General features: G+C 34.8%; 2 protein-coding genes across 5 annotated transcripts; one reads left to right on the top strand and one right to left on the bottom strand.

Moving 5' to 3' along the window:
* Positions 1-643: 643 nt before the first annotated feature.
* On the top strand, positions 644-23,731 carry LOC114176036 (DNA polymerase I, thermostable). 4 transcript variants are annotated; one of them, XM_028060936.1, is made up of 15 exons: positions 644-895; positions 994-1,204; positions 2,807-2,886; positions 4,017-4,055; positions 4,180-4,237; positions 5,619-5,672; positions 8,531-8,658; positions 8,737-8,805; positions 12,089-12,174; positions 12,891-13,000; positions 21,992-22,042; positions 22,418-22,476; positions 22,714-22,758; positions 22,875-22,949; positions 23,266-23,731. In XM_028060936.1, the coding sequence occupies exons 1-15, from the start codon at positions 743-745 to the stop codon at positions 23,383-23,385; spliced, it is 1,338 nt and encodes a 445-aa protein (XP_027916737.1). In that variant the 5' UTR covers positions 644-742; the 3' UTR covers positions 23,386-23,731. The 4 variants fall into 4 exon arrangements, with proteins under 4 accessions (XP_027916737.1, XP_027916738.1, XP_027916739.1 ...); XM_028060937.1 differs by having other exon boundaries at positions 4,219-4,237; XM_028060938.1 differs by lacking the exon at positions 5,619-5,672.
* Positions 23,732-24,444: 713 nt separating this feature from the next.
* Positions 24,445-26,716, bottom strand: LOC114179450 (cell division cycle-associated protein 7-like). The gene is made up of 5 exons (XM_028065796.1): positions 26,351-26,716; positions 25,702-25,941; positions 25,385-25,468; positions 25,146-25,275; positions 24,445-24,821 (listed from the first exon to the last, which is right to left on the bottom strand). The coding sequence occupies exons 1-5, from the start codon at positions 26,641-26,643 to the stop codon at positions 24,651-24,653; spliced, it is 918 nt and encodes a 305-aa protein (XP_027921597.1). The 5' UTR covers positions 26,644-26,716; the 3' UTR covers positions 24,445-24,650.
* Between the last annotated feature and the right edge of the window lie 627 nt (positions 26,717-27,343).

Below are 27,343 nucleotides of genomic sequence, written 5' to 3' on the forward strand. Positions count from 1 at the left end.
ATATAGTTATCTAAATTTTATTATTAATATAGTTATTTAGACATGGAATTTTTTTTTTTATAATTCTGGTAAATTTTTTTGAGTTTTTTTCCCTTTTCCGTTATAATTTAGAAACATTTTCGTCTCATTTAGAAAAAAAGAATCATCATCTATAATCATGCATCAATACATACATAGCTTAATGTATAAAATATATGTATAATGTATTTTAGCAACAATATGTATAAAATATATAATGAATATGAAACAATAACTTACGTATCTGTGTATATAAAACTTAATGAAATAATGCAAGTGAAAGAAAAACAGAACAAAATCTCGATAAACCTTAATGTAGTGATGCAACCGAAAAAATCAAGTGTTCAATGTTCGAAACACATTTGAGAAAGGAAAATGTCGTTGAGCAGTAATTATCTTAATTACTTTTACCTATTTAAGTCAAAAGGTCGAAATGATCAACACACTCAATGCTTGGGGGTGTAGGAAAAATCTTTGGAGGTGCAGGGAGAAGACCGCAGCAAGAAAAAAGAGGTGCAGGAAGATGCAGTCTAAACAGAAGGAGCGTGCAAAAAGCAATAATGGACCTTCCTGTCAGGCCAACCCAAAATTGATATTTTTTTGCTCCCTACTCAGACACAGCAAAGCTCAAGGTTCATTCTGTTTTCCATTTATCTGGCAGTCGCTCTCCCTCCCTATGCCGTGCCTTGCTTCTGCTTCAATGCAATAGAACCAAAGTTCTGAAATGGCGTGCTGTTACAAGTACCACTATCTGTTTCTTCACTCTCATTCCCTGTGGAGAAAGCTTCCACTCCCGCACAACAGCTCCACCGCGACTTTCTCTCGCAATCTTCGAATCCCCACTCTGTTTCATTCTTCCGGCGCGCTACAGTCGAAGGTAAAGAAATTACCAGTATTTGACGCTGCACTGTACTGCGCCATTGTCGCTGTTGAAATCTCTCTTTCTCTTTCCCTCACTCTGCGTTTTCACGTTAGGGCTATTGCAGCGCTGCTGCAGATTCGTCAGGAGCTGTTCCTGCAACTTCGCCAACGTTGGTTCCTGACGCTGCATTTGGAACCGGTCAAGCACTGCGGCTAGGTTCAGCTGCCAAAGCGGAACGTGTGACGAACGCTGATCCTTTAAATGGCAGAGTTATGATTGTTGACGGTACTTCGATTATTCACCGGGCGTACTACAAGCTCTTAGGCACGTTTCGTTTTCTTTGCTCGTTTTTGTTGGCGCATAATTGCGCTGTTCACTTTTCTAGAGTGTGGTGCATGTTATCCGATGAGTTTTTCAACGTGTTGTGTTGAGTAGTTGCTAACGGCATAAAAGGTTTCTGCAGACTCATCTAATTGTTTTAGTAAACTTATATTAGACATTATGTAACTTCCCAGGCATTTGCCATCACATGAAATATTTATCAAAAAGAGAAAAAGAAAAAAAAGAACAAGAAAGCATAGGGAGCCGAACGAGTCCGTCTACCAAATACAATGCAAACTTCCTATCAAAGAACTAAACAACTCTAAATAGAGGAAGTTAAAACCTATTATGAAAGAAATCAAGAAGAATCTCTAGTGGCATAGTATCATATCAGTTATAGTGAATTTTATAATCTAAGCCCAAAAAAGCTAATTTATCGGCACAGTGGTTACCCTCCCTAAAGTATGATAATACTTAAACTTCATTTGATTACATATCTCCAAACACTTTGTCTAAGTGATCAAGGAACAACTTGAATATCCAAGAATGTCTTACATAACAAAGATGAATCAATTTCTAACCAAAGGCTCCTATATCCAGTGACCTGAGAATGTTCTATGGCCGAAATAGCCCCCATTATCTTGGCATATAAAGACTTATGCAACTCTCAAAATTGATGAGAAACTTCCAATGTATTCACCTCTAGTACCTCTAAACCTAGCACAAGCGGCATTATTTGGACACTCACAAGCTGCTCTATCTGTGTTCACTTTAACCCAACCTATATCCAGAAATCTCTAAAGAACCGCCAAAGACCGCCAAAGACCGCCAAAGAACTTGTATAGTAGTTGTGCCTCTCCTCGGCCTAGTATTGTTGTCAGAAAATTTCAGAACCAAAAAATCCTTTATATCATTGTGCATATGTTCAAGGGAAGAGTTACTGGTCAAACTTACTAACCCTTTTATATTTTGAACAGTTGTTTGTGGTGAAATCTTTTTCTGAAATCTGTCAGTTTAAAATCTCCAAATCATCCAAACAGTGTAAGTCACAGCTGCTAACTGCACAAGTTATTAGAACACTACTTGGAGACTAGATAAAATCAATAAGCTGAGTTGAATTCAAACAATGCATATCAGTAAAATCCCCTGCAGCCAAGACCAAAGATAAACAGCAGTATCACACTCAAAAAATAGATGGTGAATTGATTCTTCATATTTTTTTACATAGAGAACACATGGAACACAGAGCAGCCCCTCTGTACTGCACTTCCTTATCAACTGGCAGTCTGCTGTGCAAAAGCTTCCATAAAATCATACCATAAAATACTTTTACAATAATTAGTTAAAGTCATTGACATAATAATTTATGATTAGTTTACACTGCAAAAAAAATTACACTAAGACATGGAACTTAAACTCTTTTAAATATGTCACGTGTTTGATATAACTTGTGCTGCTATGTGTATGTTCTGTTATTGATAAAATTTACAGCTGTTTTGGTTTCCTATTATTTGCTGTGTTTTCTTTTTCTAAATTAATCTGGGGTTTTTTTTGGAGTAGAGTGTGTGTAACCGATTGCTGTTAATCTTTTGCATGGTGTAATAGCAAAGTTGCACCATGGTCATCTAACACATGCTGATGGAAACGGAGATTGGGTTTTAACAATATTTACGGCTCTATCGCTTGTAAGTTATCTGCATAGACATAAATGTGGATGCTTGACATTTATTTTCTTATTTTAATCAGTAAATTCATAAGCTTTTTATGTTCCTTGCATAATTTGTTTTGTCATCCTGGTGAAAAAATATAAATATATAACAGTGGATACTAATTTTAGTGCCCATTTAAAAAATATAATGATTAGGGCAGACAATAAGTAATATGTAAGGCTTCGGTTCAGATAGTTTGTTATAATATATTTTTGGAATTAAGTTTTACAAGACTGTAAACATATATCGAGATTTTTTTCGTGTTTCTGTTATTTTTAGTGAGAACTTTTAGTTTCTCTTTCACTAATCACTATATGATCACATGGAGTAGTGATTATCAAAGCTTTGAAGTAAAGTATTTATGTTATTGAAGTTGGTGAGTCATGAGTCTTTAAAATAATAGATTGCAATCTGTGAAATAAAGTAATGCAGAATTGAGAAAGAAAAATGATAACCATGATAGACTTGTAGGTTTATTCCAAACCAAATAAGTTAAATAAAATTTAAGATAGTTTGGAGAGCAATTAGAAAGGTGCGGGTATTGGCTTAAAGTCACTCTGGATAAGCTGATCAGTGTGTTTAGAGTAAAAGATTAACCTCTTAAGTCAAATTATTAGGTTTTTATATAAATACGATTCTCGTCAAAGTATCACTGAGTATAATCTTAGTATAATATCTTACATTCTTATATTATTTTCTCCTGATTTACATTATGGTTTCACTATAATATGAACACCTTTATAATATAATCATTTGTCTAATTAAATAATCCTTTTTGATGTGCCAGCAAGTTCAAACATGCAGACTTGTAAGAGCTATAATTCAACTTTTCTGTGTTATTTTTCAGTTTTCCTCTTGATTAGTCTTAGAGACTTAATTTTAATTTGTATTGAAGAAGCTTTGTAGTTCACTTTTCTTAATCAACTATGGAGAAAAATAGTGCAGATTCTTGGAATTGAGCCACAATTTTTTTGTTACTTTTAATTGACAATGCAGCATGTATATAGTGATTTTAAATGTGGTTGATTACACAGATTATTTTCATCTTGTGCGATTGATATGTGTTGTTTTTAACTTGTAGTCATTATTTGTTATTGTTCTTGCAGATAATTGATGTTCTGGAATTTATCCCCTCTCATGTGGTGGTAAGTTTTGCCCATCTTGTATTTATGTATGTGCTGAAGCATGTATTTCCGTAAACATTTTCATTGTTAGTATCTTTTTCCCTATTATTTCAATCTTATTCTTTCTTCTCATTTTTATAATCAGTTAATCTTATGGCTGTTGTTTGGTTTCTTTTACCCGCAGGTAGTGTTTGACCATGATGGTGAGTTATAAAATACGGCCTCTATATTTGCCAGTATGCTTTTTTGTTTTCCTCTTTTATATCCTTCATGCTAGTTGAAATTTAGCTTTTCTTTAGCCATTGTGATATTTCCTTTTGTACTATTTTACTTTTTTTTAAGCATAATGCATGGTATTGATAACTGATAGTCAATTATGAATTATAGTTTTGGTGCGGCTTTTTGCTGTGCTCCTTATGTTTTGATTGCGATAGTATTGGTTTCCATGACTGAATTTGGATTGCTCTATTTACCAAATAATGTTAAAAAGTATCGACTGCAATACAATAAAGATGCTGGGAGGCAAAACATGTATTGAAATATAGGATATCACAATGGGCATAATGGATGCAGCACTAAATAGGTGATGTGGTTGGAGAGGAAACAGAAGAGTGGACATACACAAAATTCTGGTACTGTTTGTGTTTTAACACAGGAGATCTGTTCAGTTAGGTATGCATTTTCAAATGGTTCCTCCATAAAAGAATTGGATTCATACTACAACAATATCTTAATGAGAAGTTTTAAGAAAAGATTAAACCCATGCATATCTTTTTACTCTGAATTTCAGACTGGCCTTAAAGGATTCATTTTGTCACAATATTCAGCCTCATAGATTCCTCCGTTAGCATATTGGTTCTTTACTGGCTTTCCTTTTATATGATGTTTAATGATTTCCTGTTGGCTAAAGATCGCTGTGCTGCACACCTCACTAAAATTTGGAATGTATACTTATGCTTATGCTCTATTTCTCCTGCACTACTTTGCAGTACATGCTAGCATTTGTATTAAAATTAATAGGAACTTTGTGGTGAAAGTTAATGGAGTTGAATGCTTTTATGCTATTCTTGTAATATTTGGGTTCATTCTGTTTTACATCTTGTAGTAAAGCATTCATATCAGGCTTACCTTAGTCATGAAATGAAGAGACAAATGTAACTGAAATATAGGTAATTTGATGTCTAATTCTTAGCATTTTAGGAAGCATCATCCTTTAGTTTCGCTAGAAGTTGAAGAGGAAGGAAGATTTTTGTACCTGGAAAGTATAAATAGATAAGTAAAGATTAAATTACTGTTTGCTGCATGAATTCCCCCCAAATTCTTGCTCTTATACTCTAGGATGTTGTATTTAGATTGAACTTGTCATGATCTGTGAAGTTGGTAGCATAGGAAGAATACTATGTTCAGTCAAGTACATACTGCTTCTAGTTCTAGAAGCTGTTGATGTTCTGGTGGTATCTGGGGATATAGAAACACATCATTTTGCGTCTCTTCTTCCTAGCAGCTAACTTGCATTCTCAGGTTCATTGGCTTGTAAAGCCGCTCTCAAATATAATTTTAATAGAGAAAACCTTCTCATTTCAGGACTTCCTTTTGGTCATACTTATAATTCATCAAAAGAAAGTTTTACTGCAAAAGGTATGTTTGTATTTTGAGTTTCATTATTTGGATGAAATTGGCATATGCGAACGATATCAGAATTTGAACCTCATTCTTTTGTTGTTATATGTGGGCACAGGTGGAATTGTGTGCCTATCTGTTTTTTCTTTCCATGCATCTTTTATTACATGATTTGACTTTCTCAAATAAAGTGTACTCTTACTTTGTCCACTCACCCTTAGTAATACTCCTCTTGCTCTATGTATATGTACCCTTTGATATTTATAAGTCTAGGTTTAATACAAATAATACCTGTCATCATAAGGTTGGAGGCTATCCAGATAATGATCTCAACTGTTCTGGGGTCTAGTCAAGCAAGTTGGGTGGGACTTAGGAGAATATAAAGCATTTTGTTATATTTGTAAGCCAAATTACAAGTACACCTATCTTTTTCTCTCTAAGATGGGTTGGCTTAATGGATCAAATGACTCAAAGGTGTTCTATTGTGAATAATGTACATAGAAAAATCATTGTGTATATTTTATTGGTCCTTTTATTGTCCAACAGTTAGTTCTATATAGCGTTGCAAGTATTATAGTTATAGTTGTGGTAAATTTGTTCCTTAAGTTTGAGTGCTACATATCTTTTTGTTGCAATTAAACTTAAGACTCTTTATTCATTTGAATCCTATGGTTTACATTTCTCTCAAATTAGCTGTCTTTAGTTGAATGGATTCAGATACTTGAACCATGAGATTTGTGCTGATGAGCTATGTTGTACTTTTTATCTATGCCAGGATTGATGTTCCTTTGCTAAACTTAAATGCATACATCTATCTTGCGTCTACTTGAACAAGATTCATGTGCTTTTAAAACCAGCTCCACATCACAAACTTTGCATTTATCTCCATCTAAACTATCCACCTAGGAGGATCATATCATCTGCTAAAAAGCATGCATCATTATCATGGCAATGCTCTTGAATATGCTTTGTAGCATAAAGATAGGGGTTCAAAGTTGACTATTGTTACTTGTGACCTTAACTTGTATACTCATACTAGTGGTGATCCCCTCATACATATCCTTGTTTTCCAAATTAGGCACTTAAGATTGAAAGTATGAGAAAGAGAGCTTAAGAGATTGATTATCTCATAGATGACCTTTGTTATTTGTAGAAAAAAATTACATAGGAATATCTAGGTAATTAATGCTAACAATTCATAGGTACAAATGCTAACCACCTACATTAAGTACCCACCCTAACAACTACCTATATTTAATACATATTCTAATACTCCCCCTCAATCTGGAACATACAAATTGTATGTACCAATCTTGGAACAAATAAATTCAATCTGAGGTCCCCTTAAGGATTTTATTTACACATATGCAAGTTGATCATTGGATTTGGCAAACTCTATAAATTTCCTTAGACAACAACTTTTGTCAAACAAAGTGACCATCAATCTCTTTGTGTTTAGTACTGGACGGGAAACAATGTGGAGAGCAGTTTGGTTATCACTATATATCTTCATTGAATCGTACAACATTTTGTTTCTTGCTTTTCCAAGAGATAGTATTTATTCCAAAGAAAACACAATATCCTGTAGTCGAGCATTTGTCCATAGGAGAACCAACCAAATCAACATCACAATATCTAGAGACTTGGGTATTTCCTTTATCTTCATACATGGAGCTGTTTCGAGATATCTAAGAATATGGATGACAACATTTCAATGATCAATACAAGGATTTTGCATGAACTGACTCACAACTCCTATTGCAAAAGACAAATCTGGTCTAGTAATGATAAGTAAGTTTTCCAATCAATCTTCTATATCTTTTCGGATCAAAGAAAGCTTCTCCTTGTTCTACCACTAATTTCTGATTTGGATCCTTAGTACAGTCCACCATTTTACAATCAATCATGCTTGTCTCTTTTAGGATGTTAAGAGCATATTTCCTTTGACAAATTACAACTCCTTCCTTTGATTAAGCTACTTCTATGCCCAAGAGATATTTGAGACTACCAAAATCCTTGGTCTTGAAAATGATTACATAGGTGTTTCTTTAATTGAGATAATATAGCAACATTATTCCTTGTAATGACTATATCTTCAGCATATACCATTAAGTACTCATTTTCTAGGGGAGGTGTGACCATAGAAACACAAACTGATTTGCCTCACTACTTTTCCTCCCAAATGTTTGAACAATGTGGCTAAATTTTCCAGAACAAGCGTGCGAAGATTGCTTAAGACCATAGAGAGAGTGACACGACATGCAAACCATACTAGAGCAAAAAACTCAGGTGGTTGTTCCATGTAGACTTCTTCCTCAAGATCGCCATGTAGAAAAACATTCTTTACATTTAGGATGAAATTTATAAATAGGACGAGGGTCTCATGTAGAACGAGTTCCTTTGCAAATGAGTATAGGCCAACTAGAATCTTCATTATTAGGAGATGTAGTATGGAACGAAGATGGTGAATAACTTGATGAAGAGGACTCACCATCTCTTGGCACGTTAATTTTCACATTTTTCATATCAATAAAGGCCATGTGTAAAAGTCTTCCTGGACTGTTCTGTCACTTCTTTATATTCCTTTCTCAAGTTTCATTTGAGGACCACAATATCTATCTGCTTATAATTGTGGGTTGTAATAATTTGGTTCTGCATTGCCTTGGTATTCTATTCTGGTCATATTTGTCTCATGTTGATTTGTGGGGCTTCAATTCAAATCAAGCTGGGGTAGTTAATATATGTTTTACTGTGTTTTTAGAATGTCTAACTGATTAATTTACCTTTTTAAGTGAGATTTGCCTTTGTTCTTTGACCAAGTCTCTAAATCTTTAAACTGTTATTTGTTCTTAATTTTATGTACTCTTTATTTGAAGGTCAGAATTTTCGGCACAATCTATACCCCGCATACAAGAGCAACCGTCCTCCAACTCCTGATACCATTGTTCAGGGACTTCAATACTTAAAAGCATCCATCAAGGCTATGTCCATAAAAGTCATCGAAGTGAGTAGATGATGTGAGTTCCTATTGCTTACAGATTAAGGGTGTAATATAGTTGATACAAAATTCATTCAATGATAGGTTCCAGGTGTAGAAGCAGATGATGTGATTGGAACATTAGCCTTAAGGAGTGTTGCTGCTGGGTACAAGGTGATCTCCCTAATGATTTTGAATCTTACTCTGATGCACATTTCAGATTTTTGACAAAATAGTGTTCTCTTTGACCAAATGAAGTATAATTATAGTTCTCTTCAACACTTCTTTTGGAACACAAGAAGGAAAGTTGTGTGGTTAGAATTCTGGGAATTTTAATTTTGAAGGTTGTTTGGAAGAAATGATTTAGCAGATAATGTGGAAAAAAAAGTAGAGCCCACGTTAGTGACACAAGGAGCTATCTTCTTATCTACCCTCGTGTATCATTTTGATAGCTTCAAATTTAGACTTGCTTTAAAGCTCCCATAATCAAGTTATACTCCACTATAGTCAATTATGGTGTTTTAAATTGGTAACAACATTTGTAGTAAGTTTGAAATAAAGCAGGTGCAAACTTATGATTCATTAAAGTTATCACTTTCTTTTCTTTTCATTTAAACCAAACACACTTTCATAATTGCCATTCATTTCTTCCCTTTTCTACTCTTCTTCACTTCAACCAAACAACCTCACTTTCCACTCATTTCTCATTTATTTGTCTTCTTTTCTTTTCTCCCAACCAAAGGCTGAGAGAGGCTATTTGCAAAATCTCTATAGGTACTGTAACCATTTTTATATGGTTAATTGCCATTGTTGTGTTATTCAGTTTACTAACAGTGTTATTGTTAAGATGTCACATCAACTAGGTATATGGTCAAAATATTCCAGATATATTACTTTGGTAATCTTTCATCCTTGAGCTAGCTTTGGGTTGAATTAAAGCCAATATATTCTCCATTCTCTTTTAGTATTACAGCCTATCTAGTCTTGAGGTTGGGACACTGTAGGTGTCTGTAAGCCTTGAGCTCTAAATTTCTATTCATGGGTCAGTCAAGATCTCATGACTACATACGTGGCCAAGAATGTATAATTACGAGCAATCCTTATACCTTGAGTTAGAGTTTGGGGCTTAATTAAGCACAATTCATTCTTTATTCTAGTAAGGGCTGGAGCTATGTTGCTCTAAGAACCCAAACACTTAAATTCCTTGTTTTATATGAGAAGTATTTTTATGCATATGACAACAAAAATTATTATGAAGATGATAAAAGAATTATGAAAATTTAGTTAATTTTTCAATTTTATTTGAGCAATCTCAATAAACATATAGCTTATGTCCTTTTTCCACAAAAAGTTACAATAGTATAGTAATGCCCTTGATCAAAGTTGAGTCAACAATGTCCTTGGTTGAGACCAAGTCGATGATGCCCTTAATTAGAATAAATTGCACAATGCCCTGGGTCGAGGATGAATCAATTATGCTCCAATTGAGTTGACAATGCCTTGACCAAGCCAAGTTGGTTGAGGTTGAGCTGATGACATCTCAAATGAGGTTGAGTTGACAATGTCCCTATATTAGTTGAGCCATGACATCTTGGTCAAGCTGATGATGTTCCAATCTATGCTGAGCTATCAACCTCCTATACGAGGTCGAGTTGATGACATTCTAACTGAGGCCAAGCTGACGATGTCCCATTTGAGGTTGAGTTGATGATGTCTCAGTTGAGGCTGACTAGACAATGCTCAAATTAAACAAAATTTAAGAAATTATTAATTTTGAAAAATTTATGGTTGGATTAATTTTGATCTATTAATTATTGATCAAAGGATCATTCAGATTTTCTAAAAGTAAATGGATGGGTTTGATCCAGTCCATTTTATTTTACTTTTTTTTTATTGTAATGGATGGATTGAATGAATTTTCTTGTGGATGGACTAGGTGGATGATGGATAAATAGATTGCTTTGCCAACCCTAATGTGTTATAATGTAACTTGTAAACCTTTTCTAGCTTTGCTGGCATCAGTCCAATCAGAAGTATTCTAGTTTTATATAAACTTATTCCAAAACATGAAATTGTGTCTAGGTATCTATACTTCTAAAGATTGATTTAGTTTAATTTAACCAATCGTAATTTAGAGTTACTCTCTGTTAAACATTTTCTGGTTTTACCAACATCAGTTCAGTCAAAATTATTCTTATAGTTTTAGTAACGTTATTTAAAAACATGAAGCTTGTGTCTAGGCATCTACAAAAGAATGATTTACTTTCCTTTAACCAATCCTACATATAAAATTACTCTATGTGCGACCCCATTTATTAAATAAAGTGATCATTGTTTAAAATATAAAATTTTACTGTAAAATAAAAGAAATTCTTCTAGAATAGTGTTTCTTGTTGCATGATGAGTTTATCAATCAGTTGAAATTTGACATGTTCAGTTTTCTGGGTTTGAACAAAATTTTTTATACTGTTTCATAAGTACGAATTTCATTGTAGTTAAATTGAATATGGGAGCTATTCACGTCATTGAGTATGCTAGATGTTCCGGATTTACAAGACTTAGTTGGAATGTGATTCAACTTTGATTTGTCAAGCTTTCTCTCATCAAGAGGTTGTACTGTCGTATTGGTTTTAAGGTGTTACATATTTTTCAGGAAGGAAATATAAGTTGACGAGTTTAGGCGTGTCTTCTAGAAAAGTGTTTAAATGGTATACGGTTATGCCAATTTTTATAAATTTGGACTTTTTTCATAATAGGTTTATTTTTCCTATGTATATGGCTATTTAGATTGTGAATAGCTTTCTAGCGGACTTGTATTCTGTTCATGGGTTTTGGTTTAGTCCCCCATGAGTTCTATTTATCTTCTTTTTTTATTAATAATATTTTCATGTGATGACAAATGATAGATGTATCTTGGAGTGTTAGTATAGCTGAGATGTCAAGGAGCTTAGTGATGTCTAGCCTGAGTTTTATAAAATAAAGTTGAATGGGTATAGAAAGAAAAAGTAGTGTTATGGAAGCTTGGGTAGAAAGAAGGTTACAAATTTTCAGCTGAATAGCTGTGCAATCGAATTTCTTTTTACTACCTTCCTGTGGTTTGACAGTTGAAGATTTTTATTTCTGTTGCCAATTGCCTCTCCCTGGTAGTAATTATCATTTAGTATAAGTGAAAGTATCATTGGTTTTCTGTTTCTGTTTGATATTTATATTTGTTAGTTTCCTGATGGTATTGAAGTTACTGATGTTCATTTTAGCCTTGTTGTGCTAATTATGTTTGTGGTTGATGAGACTTGAAGGAATTTTTGTTTCCTAATCTCCTTGGATGGGCAATTGCACTTTCTTTTAATTGTGCTTGAACAAAGTTTTAAATAGCTTGATATTTATGTTTTCATTGTGGAAATGGCTCCAATGAAATTACTAAGTCACCACTACTGATACTATTTTATCTTGATGATAGGTACGAGTTGTCTCCCCCGATAAAGACTTTTTTCAGATATTGTCTCCTTCCCTACGTCTCCTTCGAATTGCTCCACGTGGTGATCAGTTAGTATCCGGCTTAATCTCTGTTTTCTGTGCTTCTAATCATGCAATGCAATAATTGATAGCACTTTTTTTCTGACTTTATTACAACGAGAACCATCTAATAACCATTCTTTGCTTACCCTTTTATATGTGGAAATTCATATTACCAGAGCAAAATTATTGATAACAAATGGATCCATTTGCTACATTTAGAACTCCCTGGTTTTTCTCTTTTACAGAGTGGCAATGTAAAACATTATGCTAACTCATCTTTCCCTTTCTCTTGATATTGCTTCTTGAATACTGCATGGAGTTTTTTTTTTTTTTTGTAAACTAATAGTGAAAAACCAATATTAAATGGAATAGTATTTTGATTGCAAATTATACCTTATTAGGAATGTAATTCTAACCCATGTTGCTCTCTCTCTCTCTCTCTCTTTATATATATATATATATATATATATATATATATATATATATATATATTGCTTTCTGAGTATTGCATGAACTTATAATCAACTAATGATGAAAAACCTATATTACATGGAACATAATCGGTGTTGCATGCTTAATAACAATTCAATAATATGCTTCATAAATCAAATCAAAACATAGTGGAGTGGAACAAGGCTACCAGAGTTCTTAAAATTTTTATAGCCTTTTAATCTGTGTAGTTATTTATGGTTGCAATTTACTATGTAGTTTATTATGTTTTATGGTTTCTTTTTTCTCAACAGGATGGTATCGTTTGGTGTCGAGGATTTTGCTAATAGATATGGAGGGCTTAAACCATCCCAATTCGCAGATATGATAGCACTTTCAGGGGATAGATCTGACAATATTCCAGGTTATTTTGTGCTCCTCTATTTGTACGGTCTTTTTCCCAAATCAAGAGGAATAAAATAGATCAGGTTTACGCCTATGAAATCAGTATGTATTAATTAGGGCCTGTTAGAATTAGGATTGTCAGGAGTGCTGGTTCTTTAGTTGTACAAGTATTGATATATATTATTAGTATAAAAATTGTATTAGGTCAGTGATTTATTGCCATATGTAATACCACAATCCCTTTAGTAAAATGTATTCTCCTTTGATCTTTTATCTTTTGTGATATCCCACACCATTATAGTAAAGAGAAAAATGTGTTGAAGATGTGATCTGACTTAAATAGGGATATAAGATATGTTTAGCAGACATATGGGGATTTCACTTTTTTTTTTGTTGCCTTAATTATCTTGTAAATATGATTATAAATAGATTAGTTTGTTTATGCCCACAACACACCCAACTCCTGTACGCCTACATGATATTAGATTAGGGTTCAATCCCCTGTTGCGCAGCTTGTGATGAACAGTACTGCGAATACTTCCAGCTACAAAACAGCAGCCGTATTGTCTGCATTTTGCTGGTGCATTAATTTTTGTTTTAGTTCACTCCTGTATTTGGAGCTCTAGTTGAGTTGGTTCAACATTTAGGATATTACTATTTACTCACGGGCATTAATGACTTATCTCATTGTTCTTGGGTTATCCTGGTGAAAAATCACTCTGATATGTTTTCTATTTTTTCAAAGTTTTTCACGTGAAATAACTACTCAATTTGGGTCACCCATTAAAATTTTATGCAACGATAATGTATTATAATATTTGTCTTCCCAATTTCAGTCTTCTCTCAAATCGTAGGTCATTCTTCATCAAATTTCCTGTTCTCACATACCACAATAGAATGGTGTCATTGAATTCAACCTTCACCTAGTTGAAACAGCTTGGGCCCTTCTTCACTATAATGTTTCCCTTTGCTTCTAGGGTGATGCACTTCTAAAGCATGTTCTTAATACAATATAAATCACGTGCCCTTGATTCTCCTCAATCATTAGGCGGGCATACTCTATTTTGTATCTACAACCAGACTTGTATATTGTCCCTCTCCATATCTTTGGTTGTATCTGATTTGTTCATGATCTTACTCCAGGTAAATATAAATTCTCTGCCAAGTCTCTTAAAGTTTTTCTTCGTTATTATCATCCCCAGAAAGGATATCATTGCTTTTGTTTGTCCACAACTCTTATGGTATCTTACTTGTGTTGATGTTACATTCGTCGAATCTACTCCATTCTTCTTGGATACTGCTGTCAACAATGCTCCTTGATTGCACAACCTGTTGTTTTGACTCTGTCCACTATCACTAATCCACCTCTACTAGTTGTCTATCAGTGAAGGCCACAACATGCACTAGTGGTTGCAACTACTGATGCCCCAACACCATCTTCTGCTCTAAACAACCCTCCAATCACATCTCTTGTTCCAGAGCTTCCCATTGTCTTGAGAAAAGGTATTCACCCTCGCAATCCTAATCTAAATATGCTTGTACGCCTTAGTGTCACTGAGTACCTCCTTCCTTTTCTCCTTTATATCCTCTTTAGATTATGTGTCTGTTCCTAATTCTATAGGTGAAGCTATTTAATCCCCATTGGAGACAACTATTAGTTTAGATGGATACTTTACATACTAGTGGCACCTGGGAGCTGGTCCAATTGCCTCTAGAGAATACTGTTATTGGTTGTTGTTGGGTGCATATAGTGAAGGTTGGACCTGATTTTAATATGGATCTGTTCGTCTAGTGGCTAAAGGCTGTATACTCAAATCTTTGGTCTTGATTATGAGGACACTTTTCTCATGTGCCCTTTGTTTGTCTATTTCTGGCCATGGCTGTTGCTCTCTATTGGCTGCTTCACCAATGAGATATTAAAGAGACATTCTTACATGGTGAGATGTCGGAACAGGTTTATGTGGATTAACACTCAGAATAATTTGCCCCTGTTGGCTCTCACCTTCTTTGTTGCTTGCATAGGGCTTTAAGCAATCTCTTTGTGCCTTGTTTGGTTGATTCAACTGAACTCTAATTCAATTTGGTACAACTTGTTGCGAAGTTGACCACTTGGTTTTCTTCATTCTTCATATAGCTTGTTGAATATAGAGAAAATAGGATTTGAGATTAAATCTCCCTTGTGTATAAATCACACATAGGGTAATCTATTTATAATAGAGAGAGGTACAACTAAAAAGAGTAACTAAAAATAAATAGAGTAAATAGAAGATATTGTTTGATATTGTGATTAACAATATCTAACAATATCTAAACAATATCTAACACTCCCCCTTAAACTAGAGCACACAAATCGTATGTGCCAAGCTTGTTACAAATATAATTAATTCTAAAACCCCGTAAAGACTTAGTAAAAATATTTGCTAACTGATCACTTGAGTTAACAAACTCAGTCTTGATGTCTCCCGACATAATCTTTTCCCAAATGAAATGACAATCAATCTCAATGTGTTTGGTTCTCTCATGAAAGACAGGATTAGAGCTAATATGAAGAATAGCCTGATTGTCACACAAGTATCATTTGAGTGACATCTCCAAATTGTAACTCTCTAAGCAATTGCTTGAGCCAAACAAGTTCACAAGTAGCTGAGGCCATAGCTCTATATCCTGCTTCTGCACTGGATCTTGTCAAAACACTCTGTTTCTTACTTTACAACGAGATCAAGTTACCACCAATGGAGACACAATACCCTGATGTAGATCTTCTATCAGAAGGAGATCCTGCCCAATCAACATCTGAATAACAAACAACTCTTGTATGATTATTAGAACCATATAACAGCCTTTTTTCGGGAGATCCTTTAATATAATTCAAGATACGAATGATTGCATTCCATTGATCTTCACATGGGGAATTAAGAAATTGGCTTACCACATTGACTGCAAAGGAAATTCAGGACAAGTAATTGTAAGATAATTTAATTTTCCAACTAGTCTTCTATACTGCTGAGATATAGGCTCCCCCATATTTGGTAGAAGTTTAGTATTGGGATCCATGGGTGTATCAACAAACTTTGAACTCACCAACCTAGTTTCTTCCAAAATATCCATGAAATACTTCCTTTGAGATATAACAATACCATCATTGGTTTCTGCTACCTCAATACCCAACAAATATCTAAGTTTGCCAAGATCTTTGGTCTGAAAGTGGTGATAGAGATGTTGTTTCAACTGAGAGATGCCATGGTTGTCATTATCTGTCAGAACGATGTCATCAACATATACTCAAGTAAACACATCCATCACTTGAGTGTTGATAAAAGACAGAATGATCTGCTTCACACCGAGTCATACCAAATTGTTGGACAACATTACTAAACTTTCCAAACCAGGCTCTAGAAGACTGTTTTAGGCTGTATAGGGATTTGCGAAGACGACATACCATCCCAGAAGACTCCCCTCAGCAACAAACCTAGGAGGTTTCTCTATATAGATTTCTGTTAGGTTTTATAGAGGGGGTTTCACTGGGGAGAACAACACCAATGAGATCTGAGCCTAACCACATAAGACACTGACACCACTCTCAACCCAAAACCTTAAGGCAATGGGTTTATGGGTCTTTATTCTTATATAGTGCTCTACTTTCTCATTTCTGGTCAATGTGGGACTTAGACTCACACTTGGATTCCTAACAATCTCCCCCTCAAGGGTGAGTCCCTTCAACCACATTGGTACACTCCCCCTCCAGCGGAAGCATTCCCAACCACGAGTACTCCTTTTCTGCCCTTTTCTGTACCGCCGTTATTCTTAACGGGACACGCTTACCTGACCCACACTGTCAGGAAGACTTTTGATACTAGGACCATACTGGTACTGCACTCGTCTGAGCCGATATTAACCATCGACTCTGATACCACTTGTTAAGTTTTACAGAGGGGGTTTCACTGGAGAGATACAACACACCAATGAGACCTGAGCCCAACCACATAAGACATTGATACCACTCTCAACCCAAAACCTTAAGGCAATGGGTTTATGGGTCTTGATTCTTATATAGTGCTCTACTTTCTCATTTCTGGTCAATGTGGGACTTAGACTCACACTTGGATTCCTAACAATCTCCCCCTCAAGGGTGAGTCCCTTCAACCGCATTGGTACACTCCCCCTCCAGCGGAAGCTGCCCAACCACAAGTACTTCTTTTCTGCCCTTTTCTGTACCGCCGTTCTTTTCTTAACGGGACACGCTTATCTGGAACCCTTACCTGGGACTCTTGCCAGGAAGACTTTCGATACTAGGACCATACTGCACTCATCTGAGCCGATATTAACCATCGGCTCTGATACCACTTGTTAGGTTTTTAAGGAGGGGGTTTCACTGGAGAGAACATCACCAATGAGATCTGAGTCTAACCACATAAGACACTGACACCACTCTCAACCCAAAACCTTAAGGCAATGGGTTTATTTTTCTTTATTCTTCTATAGTGCTCTACTTTCTCATTTCTGGTCAATGTGGGACTTAGACTCACACTTGGATTCCTAACAATTTCTTCTTGCAAATCACCATTGAGGAAAACATTTTTAACATCTAGTTGATAAAGAGGCCATTATTGAAGAGTAGTGATGGCGATAAATAAACGAATAGAAATCATCTTTTCCACAGGGAAAAATGTATCTCCATAATCCAACCTAAAAATTTGAGTATAACCTTTGGCCACAAGACAAGCTTTGAGGCAATCAATAGTACCATCAGGTCCAACTTTGATAGCAAACACCCACTTGCAACCAACAATAGATTTCCCTGACAGTAACGGGACTAGTTCCCAAGTTCCACTGTTATGAAGAGCACTTAGTTCATCTGTCATGGCTTGACGCCAACCAGGATGGGCTCAAGCTTCACAGACAGTTTTTGGAATGGTCACAGAAGAAATAGAGGAAAGACATGTATAAAAAAGTAATGACAGTCGGTGATAACTCAAAGCACTATAATGGGGAGAGGGATTACATATAGAATGCATACCTTTTCGGAGGGCAATAAGAAGGTCAGACTAAGGTGTCAGAGTCGGAGGAGATAGAGTAGTCGAGACTTGATTGGAGTCACATGGTGGTAGTTGTGATCGGTTTCGATGACGATAAACTTGAAGGGGATACAAAGAAGAAGTTGATTGTGGAGCAGGAACTGATGGTGAAGAAGACACAGTAAGAGGGTCACAAACAATAGGAACATTAAATGTACTAGGAGTGTTAACAGGATTGGATGAAGACAGAGGTGAAAATTGACTCTTAAAATAGAGGGAGAACTTATTAAAGGTGACATCTGCAAACACAAGATAACGGTTAAGAGAAAGAGAAAAACATTTGTATCTTTTTTGTGATCTTGTAAACCCTAAGAAAACACTCTTATGTGATCTAGGAGAGAGCTTGTCAAGACCAGAACTGAAATTATGAACAAAACATGTAGACCCGAAAACTCTTAGAGGTAAGGGATGAAGAGGTTCATAAGGGAATAAAATGGAATGAGGTATGTTATTATCTAAAACCGAAGAAGGCATGCGATTAATGAGATAACATGCAGTAAGAATAGCATCACCCCAAAAAGGTTCAGGAACCTCTCCATGAATTAAAAGAGTGCGAGTTGTTTCAATAAGATGTCTATTTTTACGTTCAGCTACACTATTTTGTTGAGGTGTATAAGCATAGAAGTTTGATGCAGAATACCGTGAGAAGTCGTAAATTGTTTAAAAGAATGAAAAAGACATTCATGACCATTATCACGACACAAAACTCTAATAGAAACACCAAACTGAGTTTTAATTTCATCAAAAAAAGTTTGAAAGATATGAAATAATTCAGAACGATTTTTCATCAAAAATAACCAAGTACACCTGGAATAATCATCAATGAAAGTAACAAAGTATTGAAAACCTAAAGTAGACTTAACACGGCTAGGTCCCCAAATGTTAGAGTGAACCATGACAAAAGGGGATGAAGCCACGTGTGACACTACGTGTGACACTACGAGGAAAGGAAGTACGACTATTCTTGCCTAATTGACACAACTCACACACCAAACGAGACAACTTGGACAAGGTAGGGACAAGCTGTTTTAACTTGGCAAGGCTTGGATGACTTAACTGAGCATGAAGAAGAGAGGGAGACTCCATAACTGCACCAACATGTGTAGAGGGATGGAGATGATAAATACCATGAGAACGAGTTAAACGACTGATGGACAATAGGTTAAAAGGAGACCTAGGGATATAAAGAACATTATCAATGGTTAAAAAAGGGAAAAGTTTAACAGTGCCAACACCATGAAATGATACTCTAGAGCCATCAACTAGTGTAACAGGAGGTAAAGGATTAGGAAATGATAAAGAAGAGAACAAAGATTTGTTACCAATAATATGATCAATGGCTCTTGAATCAAAAACCCATGGATTAGGAGAAGAAGATTGGGTTAGACCAGCAAAAGATGTACCTGTGTGCGCGATAGACGCAGTGGACCTAGAAGATTGTTGATCCTTATACTATTTCAGAAATTTGTTGAACATAGCATGTGTATCGGATGAAACATAAGAAGGAGGATCCCCAACAAACGAAGGTGGAGAAAGCTCAGTCTGAACAACTGCAGCAGATCGAGGAGGACGACCATATAATACATAACACTTGTCAATCTTGTGATCTAGCTTCTCACAATGTTCATACTTAGGACGTCCTTTTCCTTGTTTGAGAGGACGAGTTCGGTTATCACGGTGAGATGTCATAATAAATCGAATACAAAACAAAAATGCGAATCACACAGCGGAAGCAATGAACAAAACAGATCGCAATATTAGATTATTGCATGTTCCTTAAAATGACATAAAGAACATGGGACAAAACTTTCATAAACGCCTCAAAGTAGAAAACAATTGCAAAATTGCGATCACGTGAAATCTGAAAATTTTTGAAAGAGGCGTAAGGATTGCGACTTAGGACTTAGGAAAGAGGAACTACTGCAACAATGTCTTTTCAATCATAAAATTTGCGAAAGAGGCTAAGGGCTAAGGGTTTAGGAAAGAGGAATTACTGCAAGGATCCCTTCTCAATCCTGAATCGTTTAGGACTCTTGATATCATGTTGAATATAGAGAAAGTAGGATTTGAGATTAATCTCCCTTGTGTATAAACCACACATAGGGTAATCTATTTATAATAGAGAGGTACAACTAAAAAGAATAACTAAAAATAAATAGAGTAAATAAAAGATATTGTTTGATATTGTAATTAACAATATCTAAAAATATTTTAATAATATTTAAATATCTAACATAGCCTATCCATTTATTTAGTGGTGTATGTTGATGACATCATTATTACTAGTGAAGATTCTTAGGGTATCAACCGACAAAGGTCTCATATTCAGAATTAGGTCTAGATGAAGGATCTTGGTCCGCTTAAATATTTTTTTGGCATTGATCTTGCTTAATCTACTTCGGGCATTGCCATTTCCCAGCAAAATTATGCATTGGATATCCTCATCCAGATTGGTATGCTTGAGTGTTGTCCCAATGACATCCCTATGCCTTAAACGTCTTCTGAGTTAGGGGGAAGCTTTGGAAGACTTCAAAATATATTGTAGAGTTGTTGGCTGTCTCAATTACCTCAGTCACTAGGCTCAATATTGCATTTGTAGTTTGGTGTAGTAAGCCAATTCCTCAATGGCCCTTGTGATAGTCATTGGAATTCTGTCATGTGCATCCTCCATTACATCAAGAAAGGTTGCAGAATAGTATACAAGAACAAAGACAATTCCAAAGTTGTCTAATGCATATTAGGAATGATCACCATCAAATAGACGGCCTACTTCGGGTGATTGTGTGTTCTTGTTGGAAGTAATTTAATGTCACGGAGGGGAAAAAAACAAAATATAGTTTATAGATCGGTGCTGTAGCGCATTGGCAGCCACTGCAAATGAAATTTTATGGCTAAGGTGATCGGGGAACATTCAGGGTGCTAAGCTTATTGCGATAACCAAGGTGCTCTTCGTATTACATCTAATCTAGTCTTTAATAAATGGGATAAACACTAGAGATAGACTTTTTTTTTTTTTGAGAGAGAGAAAGTGCTCTTAAGAAAATCACTATTGACTTTGTTAGTTCTACTGATCAGCTGACAGATATGCTAAAGTTTTTCTCTGGGGATCTCGCATTGATCATATTTATTTGTAATAAGCTTGACATGTGACGTATACGCTCCATCAGCTTGAGGGGAAATCTTGATGATATGATTATTGAAGATTTGAACTGATTAGGTTGAATGCAAATAGGAACATAAGATATAAATAGTAGTTCAGTGTGCGTATGCCCTTAACACATTTCCTGTACCACCATGTCTTTGGCATCTTTGAAGTATATCTTACCTAGATGTTACTCACTATTTTTACGGTATATCTTAATAAAAATTATTTGATGCGGCTTCTCTCATATTTAGTTGATAATGTCTTAATATACTTACCTTGATGTGAAGGAAAAGAAACCAATTCCTAAAATTGGGGTTTCTTTAAATGTAGAAAAACTGGTCAACAGCTGTTGTAATTTAAAAAATTCAAGTTAGTCTTTCCCGGAAATGGGGAAAACAAACAGAATTCCGAGATTTGGTTCGCCATGCTAATATTTGGACACATGTGAATTGATTACTGGAATGATAATTCTTTTTGCAAAGTTTGATTTGGTCAGGAGGAAATTTATTTTTATTATATTCCATTCTGCTTTTCTTTTTGTACTTGGATTTTATATGTAATTATGGAGTTATGAGTTTATAACTAATTAAAATATGTTAGAAAAAGAACCATTAATTGATTATACTGTAGAAGGAATCCCATCTCGAGTGGCCATTCTCATTTGTATTCTTAGGATTTGAAACATCATTATTTGCATTTTTATAGCCAAACTTATGAATCATAATTCCCATGGAATAGGGACAAGTTAAATAAGCTTGTGGAATTTTAACAAAATTCTTTATATCTGCAGGAGTTAATGGAATTGGAGATGTTTATGCTGTGCAATTACTCAGTCGATTTGGTGAGGTTTTATTAACTTTGTCTTATTTTATCCAAAAGGTTAAATTGTCTTAAGTTGAGGATTCTCATCTAGTGTTTTATTAGCTTAAATAATCTATATTGTTGCAGATGTAACAGTACTATATTTGGATTGTTTTTCCTTTTCAGTGACGTTCTTGTTCTGTCTGTAGATTGTTTTAAAAATTATTGAATAGCTTTCAAATTTATTGGTTGAGTGCGTGGTTGGCGTGTTATAATATAGTAGTCCAAATAATTTAACTTTCTGGAACTCGCTCACTTGTAAAAGATTTTTCTATGTAGTTTTTTGATCTTGTACCTTGGTATATTTCTTAATCCATATATGGTTGTAATCATATCTCTTCACCTTTATGAACAGGCACATTGGAGAGGTTGTTGGAATCTGTTGATCAAATTAAAGAAGATCGCATTAGAAAGGTTTTCCTGACTGATATTATGCTTCATGTGCAAGTTTGCTCACATGATTATTAAAATGTTCTCATCGGAACTTATATGTCTGGTTCAACATGATTAGTGAGGTTTATTGTTGCATTTACCATCTTAATGTATTTAGTTATCTTCTGTAAAAGATATTAGGATTTTACCTTTCAAAGCTATTGTAATTGTTCCCAGCCAACACTAATATTGGTGTTACATTTGCCATTTTCCTTCTAGGCCTTGATTGAAAATGCTGAGCAGGCCCTCTTAAGCAAGGAACTGGCAAGCATCTCAGTCTCTTGATTTATTTATGGATCTACACCTTTATTTTTTTTAGCATCTATTTGTCATGTTATCTACAATTTTTTTCTCATGCGTCAGTACCTAAATTATCACAGGCCCTGTTGCGGTCTGATCTTCCATTGTACATGGTACCATTTGCTGTAGAAGATCTCTCGTTCAATAAACCAGAGGTTTGTGGCATTGAAAGCAGTTCAAGTTTTCAATTTGTATCTTTTTAGTTAGTTTTAGCTTGATTTTTCTAGTCCATTTATAGATTTTATTTAAAGCTCATATATCAGTATCAAGTTTTTGTGCTATAAACGGGTTGGTCGTTGCCATTAATGCAATGGAGATTGTGATAAGCAGCAGCAAAAAAGGCTATGATAGTTATTTGATTTTCTTCCCTGTGATCAAATGATATTTTAGTTATTAATTTAAATAGAATATTATATTAGAAGTGTAATTTTTTGCATGTTTTTTTAACTCAACGAAAATAATGGTGTACAGGACAATGGTAGTAGATTCAACAGCCTATTAACAGCCATCAGTGCTTACGCAGAAGGGTTTTCAGCTGATCCCCTCATCAGGAGAGCAGTTCATTTGTGGAGAAAGTTGGAGTCAAGATGAAATTGAGTTCATGTATAGAGGGGAATTTTTTATTAGAACATTTCAACATTACACAACATGAGGGTATTAAAGTGTATACAGAAAGCAGAGTAGGTTGTTCTTGTCAACTATCGTATAAGTATTTGTAATTTTGATGTAATTTGGCACGCAAAGTATATATTTTTGGAGGTAAAAATCATAAAGTGGACATTAGGTAGAGCAGGAAGAAGTGTGAGAAGTCAAAGTCTATGCCTTCACACACTCATGCCAGCTAGAGCATTACGAAAATGCTATTTGTTGCTACATGGCATTTACACTACACAATACTGATTTGCGCTTAATTCATTTTACAGGAGGATTATAATGAGTGGCTGATGTTGCTTTAAGTCCCTCTTGATTCATATCAAGAGCATTAATCACAAATTAAGATGCATGTTAAATTCATGTGACAACTTTTTCGACAGAGATAACATTTTGTAAGATGCAAAACTGTAAGTTCAAAAATCACTTGGGACTACTTTGGCCATTCACACTTTTTGATAAGTAGGAGGTATTTATTAGGTAAAATACCCAATATCTCTCAATCCCACCTAACCTAATTCAAATAAATTAGGTCAAGTATTTTTTATGAATTAGATGGAACCTGATTAATTTTTTATATGCTGGGTAACATTATTTATGTTGAACAAAAAACTCAATCCAATCAAAATTATTAATATTAAATAATACTAAAAATAATAATAATAATAATAATCATATAAATATTATTAAATTAACAAAATATACATTTTTAAAATATTACATTATTTAATTACTAAATATTAAATAAATATAATCTGCTCTTGAAGATATTATAAAATATCTAGCAAAACATACTTGAAATAACAAATTTTAATAATAAAATAAATTATAACCTAGGAAATCTGACACAATTCAACTCTTTCTATTAAACTAAGAAATAAACTAGTCCACCACCCATCCCTTTGAACACCCTATGTATTAGTTGTTAATTAGTCTATTCTGTTTACACAGGCTTTAGATGAATGGTTTCTCTCTATATGGGTCACGGAAAAACAAAAAAAATCACAATAGTGCTACTTGTTTAGAAAATATAAAACTATTAAGTTCACATTTCAATAAAAGATGAAGAAGCAAAATTTGTATACTTAATAGTTTGTATACAGCTTTTAATAATCCACAGGATCTATACCATACTTGCTTAAATCTCAAAACTTGTATGTTTCTCCAAAAAATAGTATCATCATCTTCAAATAGATGTAATGCAACTAAGACCTCTTCTTTGATGCCCTCGTGCGAGTTGGTCTATTCGGTGTGGTATCCGCAGATGTCTCTGATTTTTCATCAGCAACACTATTTTCAGCATCTGGCCCTTCCAACTCAGTGCCACGAGTTTTAATCAAATAATGAGCCACAGATTTGAAACCCAGCTTTGACACCTTACAAAAATTCAAATTAAGAGGCAACAAAACAAAGGGTGAAGATTTTTTCTTGAGGTAAATTTATGCACTCATTTATAATGACCTCAAGTTGTTTTTATCCCATATACCTATGAAGATAGAACAGAAACAACAACAAAGGAATCATATCCTACCAAGTTATATTGACTACATGGATCGCATAAGATTGGACTCAGTTGTAAACTAAGATAGAATAAGAATTGTAATGATTCATTAACTAGCTAACCTTGACACATCAAATTTTACGATTCAAATCATAAATTATAAGATTCTGTCCAAATAACCATGTTTTGCAACACTAACCTTACTGTATATGTTGCCAGTAGGCATCCAACCTTTTCCCCTGCGGCAACGACTACAGTTGCATATTCCTCTACAAGGAGGGCAAACCCATTTGTTATTACGGTTGGCTTCCATCACATTTTCTCCATATCTATAAAATATCAACAGAAAGGAACTAGCATCAAACTTCACACAATGACAGTGGTTGACACAACACAAGGCTGAATGTGGAAAATTTGAACCTCAGCTTAAACACTTACCTCATGTACAAGCAATCTCCACAAAATTGCCCTTGGAGTAATTCGCATTTGCTGCAATGAGTGTGCTGGCCAAGAGTTTTCTGCCTGCATGTAAACAAAAGACTTATGAAAACATTCAAATGGTCTTCAATCAAAACATGTTTTCCTCAGCCAAGGTACAAGACCATTCAAATGGCATACTGGTACTATTTGCAGGAAAAGCCAGTGGAGTGGCTAAATTGCAAAACCTTCTCATTCCAACTTTTTCTAGATCAAACATAGAAGAATAGGTCAAATATACTAAGCATATTAAAGAAGATTGCAGTCTAAAATAGTACCTGCATTGATGGCATGTCTCTCCTTTGATTGGATCATATATACGGTTCCCATCCTCATCATATCCATCCACATACAATTCCCAAGCACTCTCACAGTCTCCCAGATGCTCCTCATGCTCTTCAGTGTAACCTTCAGGGTTTGTACCTTCTGGTATATAAATCTCTACTACATCGTCTTCCTTACTTGCAGATTCACGATTCCGTCTCTCAGAATAGTTAATTGGTACCAGGCTCATTATTCTGCAAACCCATGAAATTGTCAATTACATTTTAGGTACTTAAGATATTTCTGAAGTATTCTTTGAATCTTCATCTCAACACAAGTAAAAAAGGTGACAAGGAGCATCTACATAAAGTCACTTCATGTTTAGACAAAATTTACTTTTAAAAGTGTATCTTAGTATGAATACACAATCTCTAACATTAAATTATAAAACATCAATATACTTGTTTTTCACATTAACTCTATGCTCATGAGTCATGTTCACGTCTCCTTTGCCTCCAAAATGGAAGAGGGTTTCCAGTTGCAAAGAGAAAGGAGAAAGGTAACATCTTTGGGGAGAAAGGAACATACCCACCAAGAAAGGTTGCTCCTTTTGACGTTCCACAAAGAGAAAAACAAATATAAAGAGAAAAATGAAAAGCATACCTGGAAGAACGTCTCTGGGGCGAATGGTTGGGTTGGATGGCCTTCTTCTTCTTGGGGAGAGGGTTTTGTTTTGGGCGTTTGAGTTTGAGAGACAAGTCGAACAAGCCAAGCTTGTTCATTCTCTCCATGTTCTCTTTGATCCTTTGGTTCCTAGCTTGCTCGTAACGTGAAGAATCATCTCCTCTTTCGGACCCTTCTTCACTTTGGGAGTCGCTACCATTAGCATTATCGTGGGAAAGAGAAGGAAGGGGTTCTTCTTCTTCTTCTTCTCTCTTCTTTTTGCGAGTGCCCATTCTCGTTCTGGGATGGTCTGTGTTTTTTGGTTTGGGACTTCCTTTGTTATGGGTTTTGGGAAGGTGAAATGGCGGGAGTCCAAAACCTCGGAAATATTCCAATACTAAATTTATCAGTTTGCGATTATCTTTTGATTAAAAATTAATTTATTAGGTGGAGTAGGGTAGTTTGGAAACCACATTAACTATTCACACTAATTTTTCATTTTAGATTTTTCAAAATTTGGATCAATGCCTTGAAATTTTTCTCTTTTTTTTTTGTTATTTACCCCCTTTGATTTTTCTTAGTAACTCTTCATATAAACAAACTCTCATTCAACCACTATTGTTTGATAAGGAGATCAACCATGCAAAATCATTCATTTCTAGCCTTCTCTAAATTTAATTTGTTCTTTCAATTTTGAATGTGACAAATATAAGTAAGAAAAACATAGAGTAAACATCGTATTATGAGCTCACGTCATTTTAGGATTTTTTTAGAACATTTGGAATTTCAAACTTAAAAGTTAAGTGATCCATAACCTTGCTTTATATAAGACGTGTAACTTTGTTTTCAAATATTTGAATAAATTAGATTTCTTTGAGAAATTATGAGAATGTTGAGTCCTTTTAAGAGTGTAATAGGATCTTATCTTGACATCTTATAACTTTGAGTGATATTTTAAATTCTCACTCGTCTTAGCTTTATTCAAGTAGTGTA

The sequence above is a fragment of the Vigna unguiculata genome, chromosome 3 (genome assembly GCF_004118075.2).
Source record: "Vigna unguiculata cultivar IT97K-499-35 chromosome 3, ASM411807v1, whole genome shotgun sequence".
Classification (NCBI taxonomy): Eukaryota; Viridiplantae; Streptophyta; class Magnoliopsida; order Fabales; family Fabaceae; genus Vigna; species Vigna unguiculata.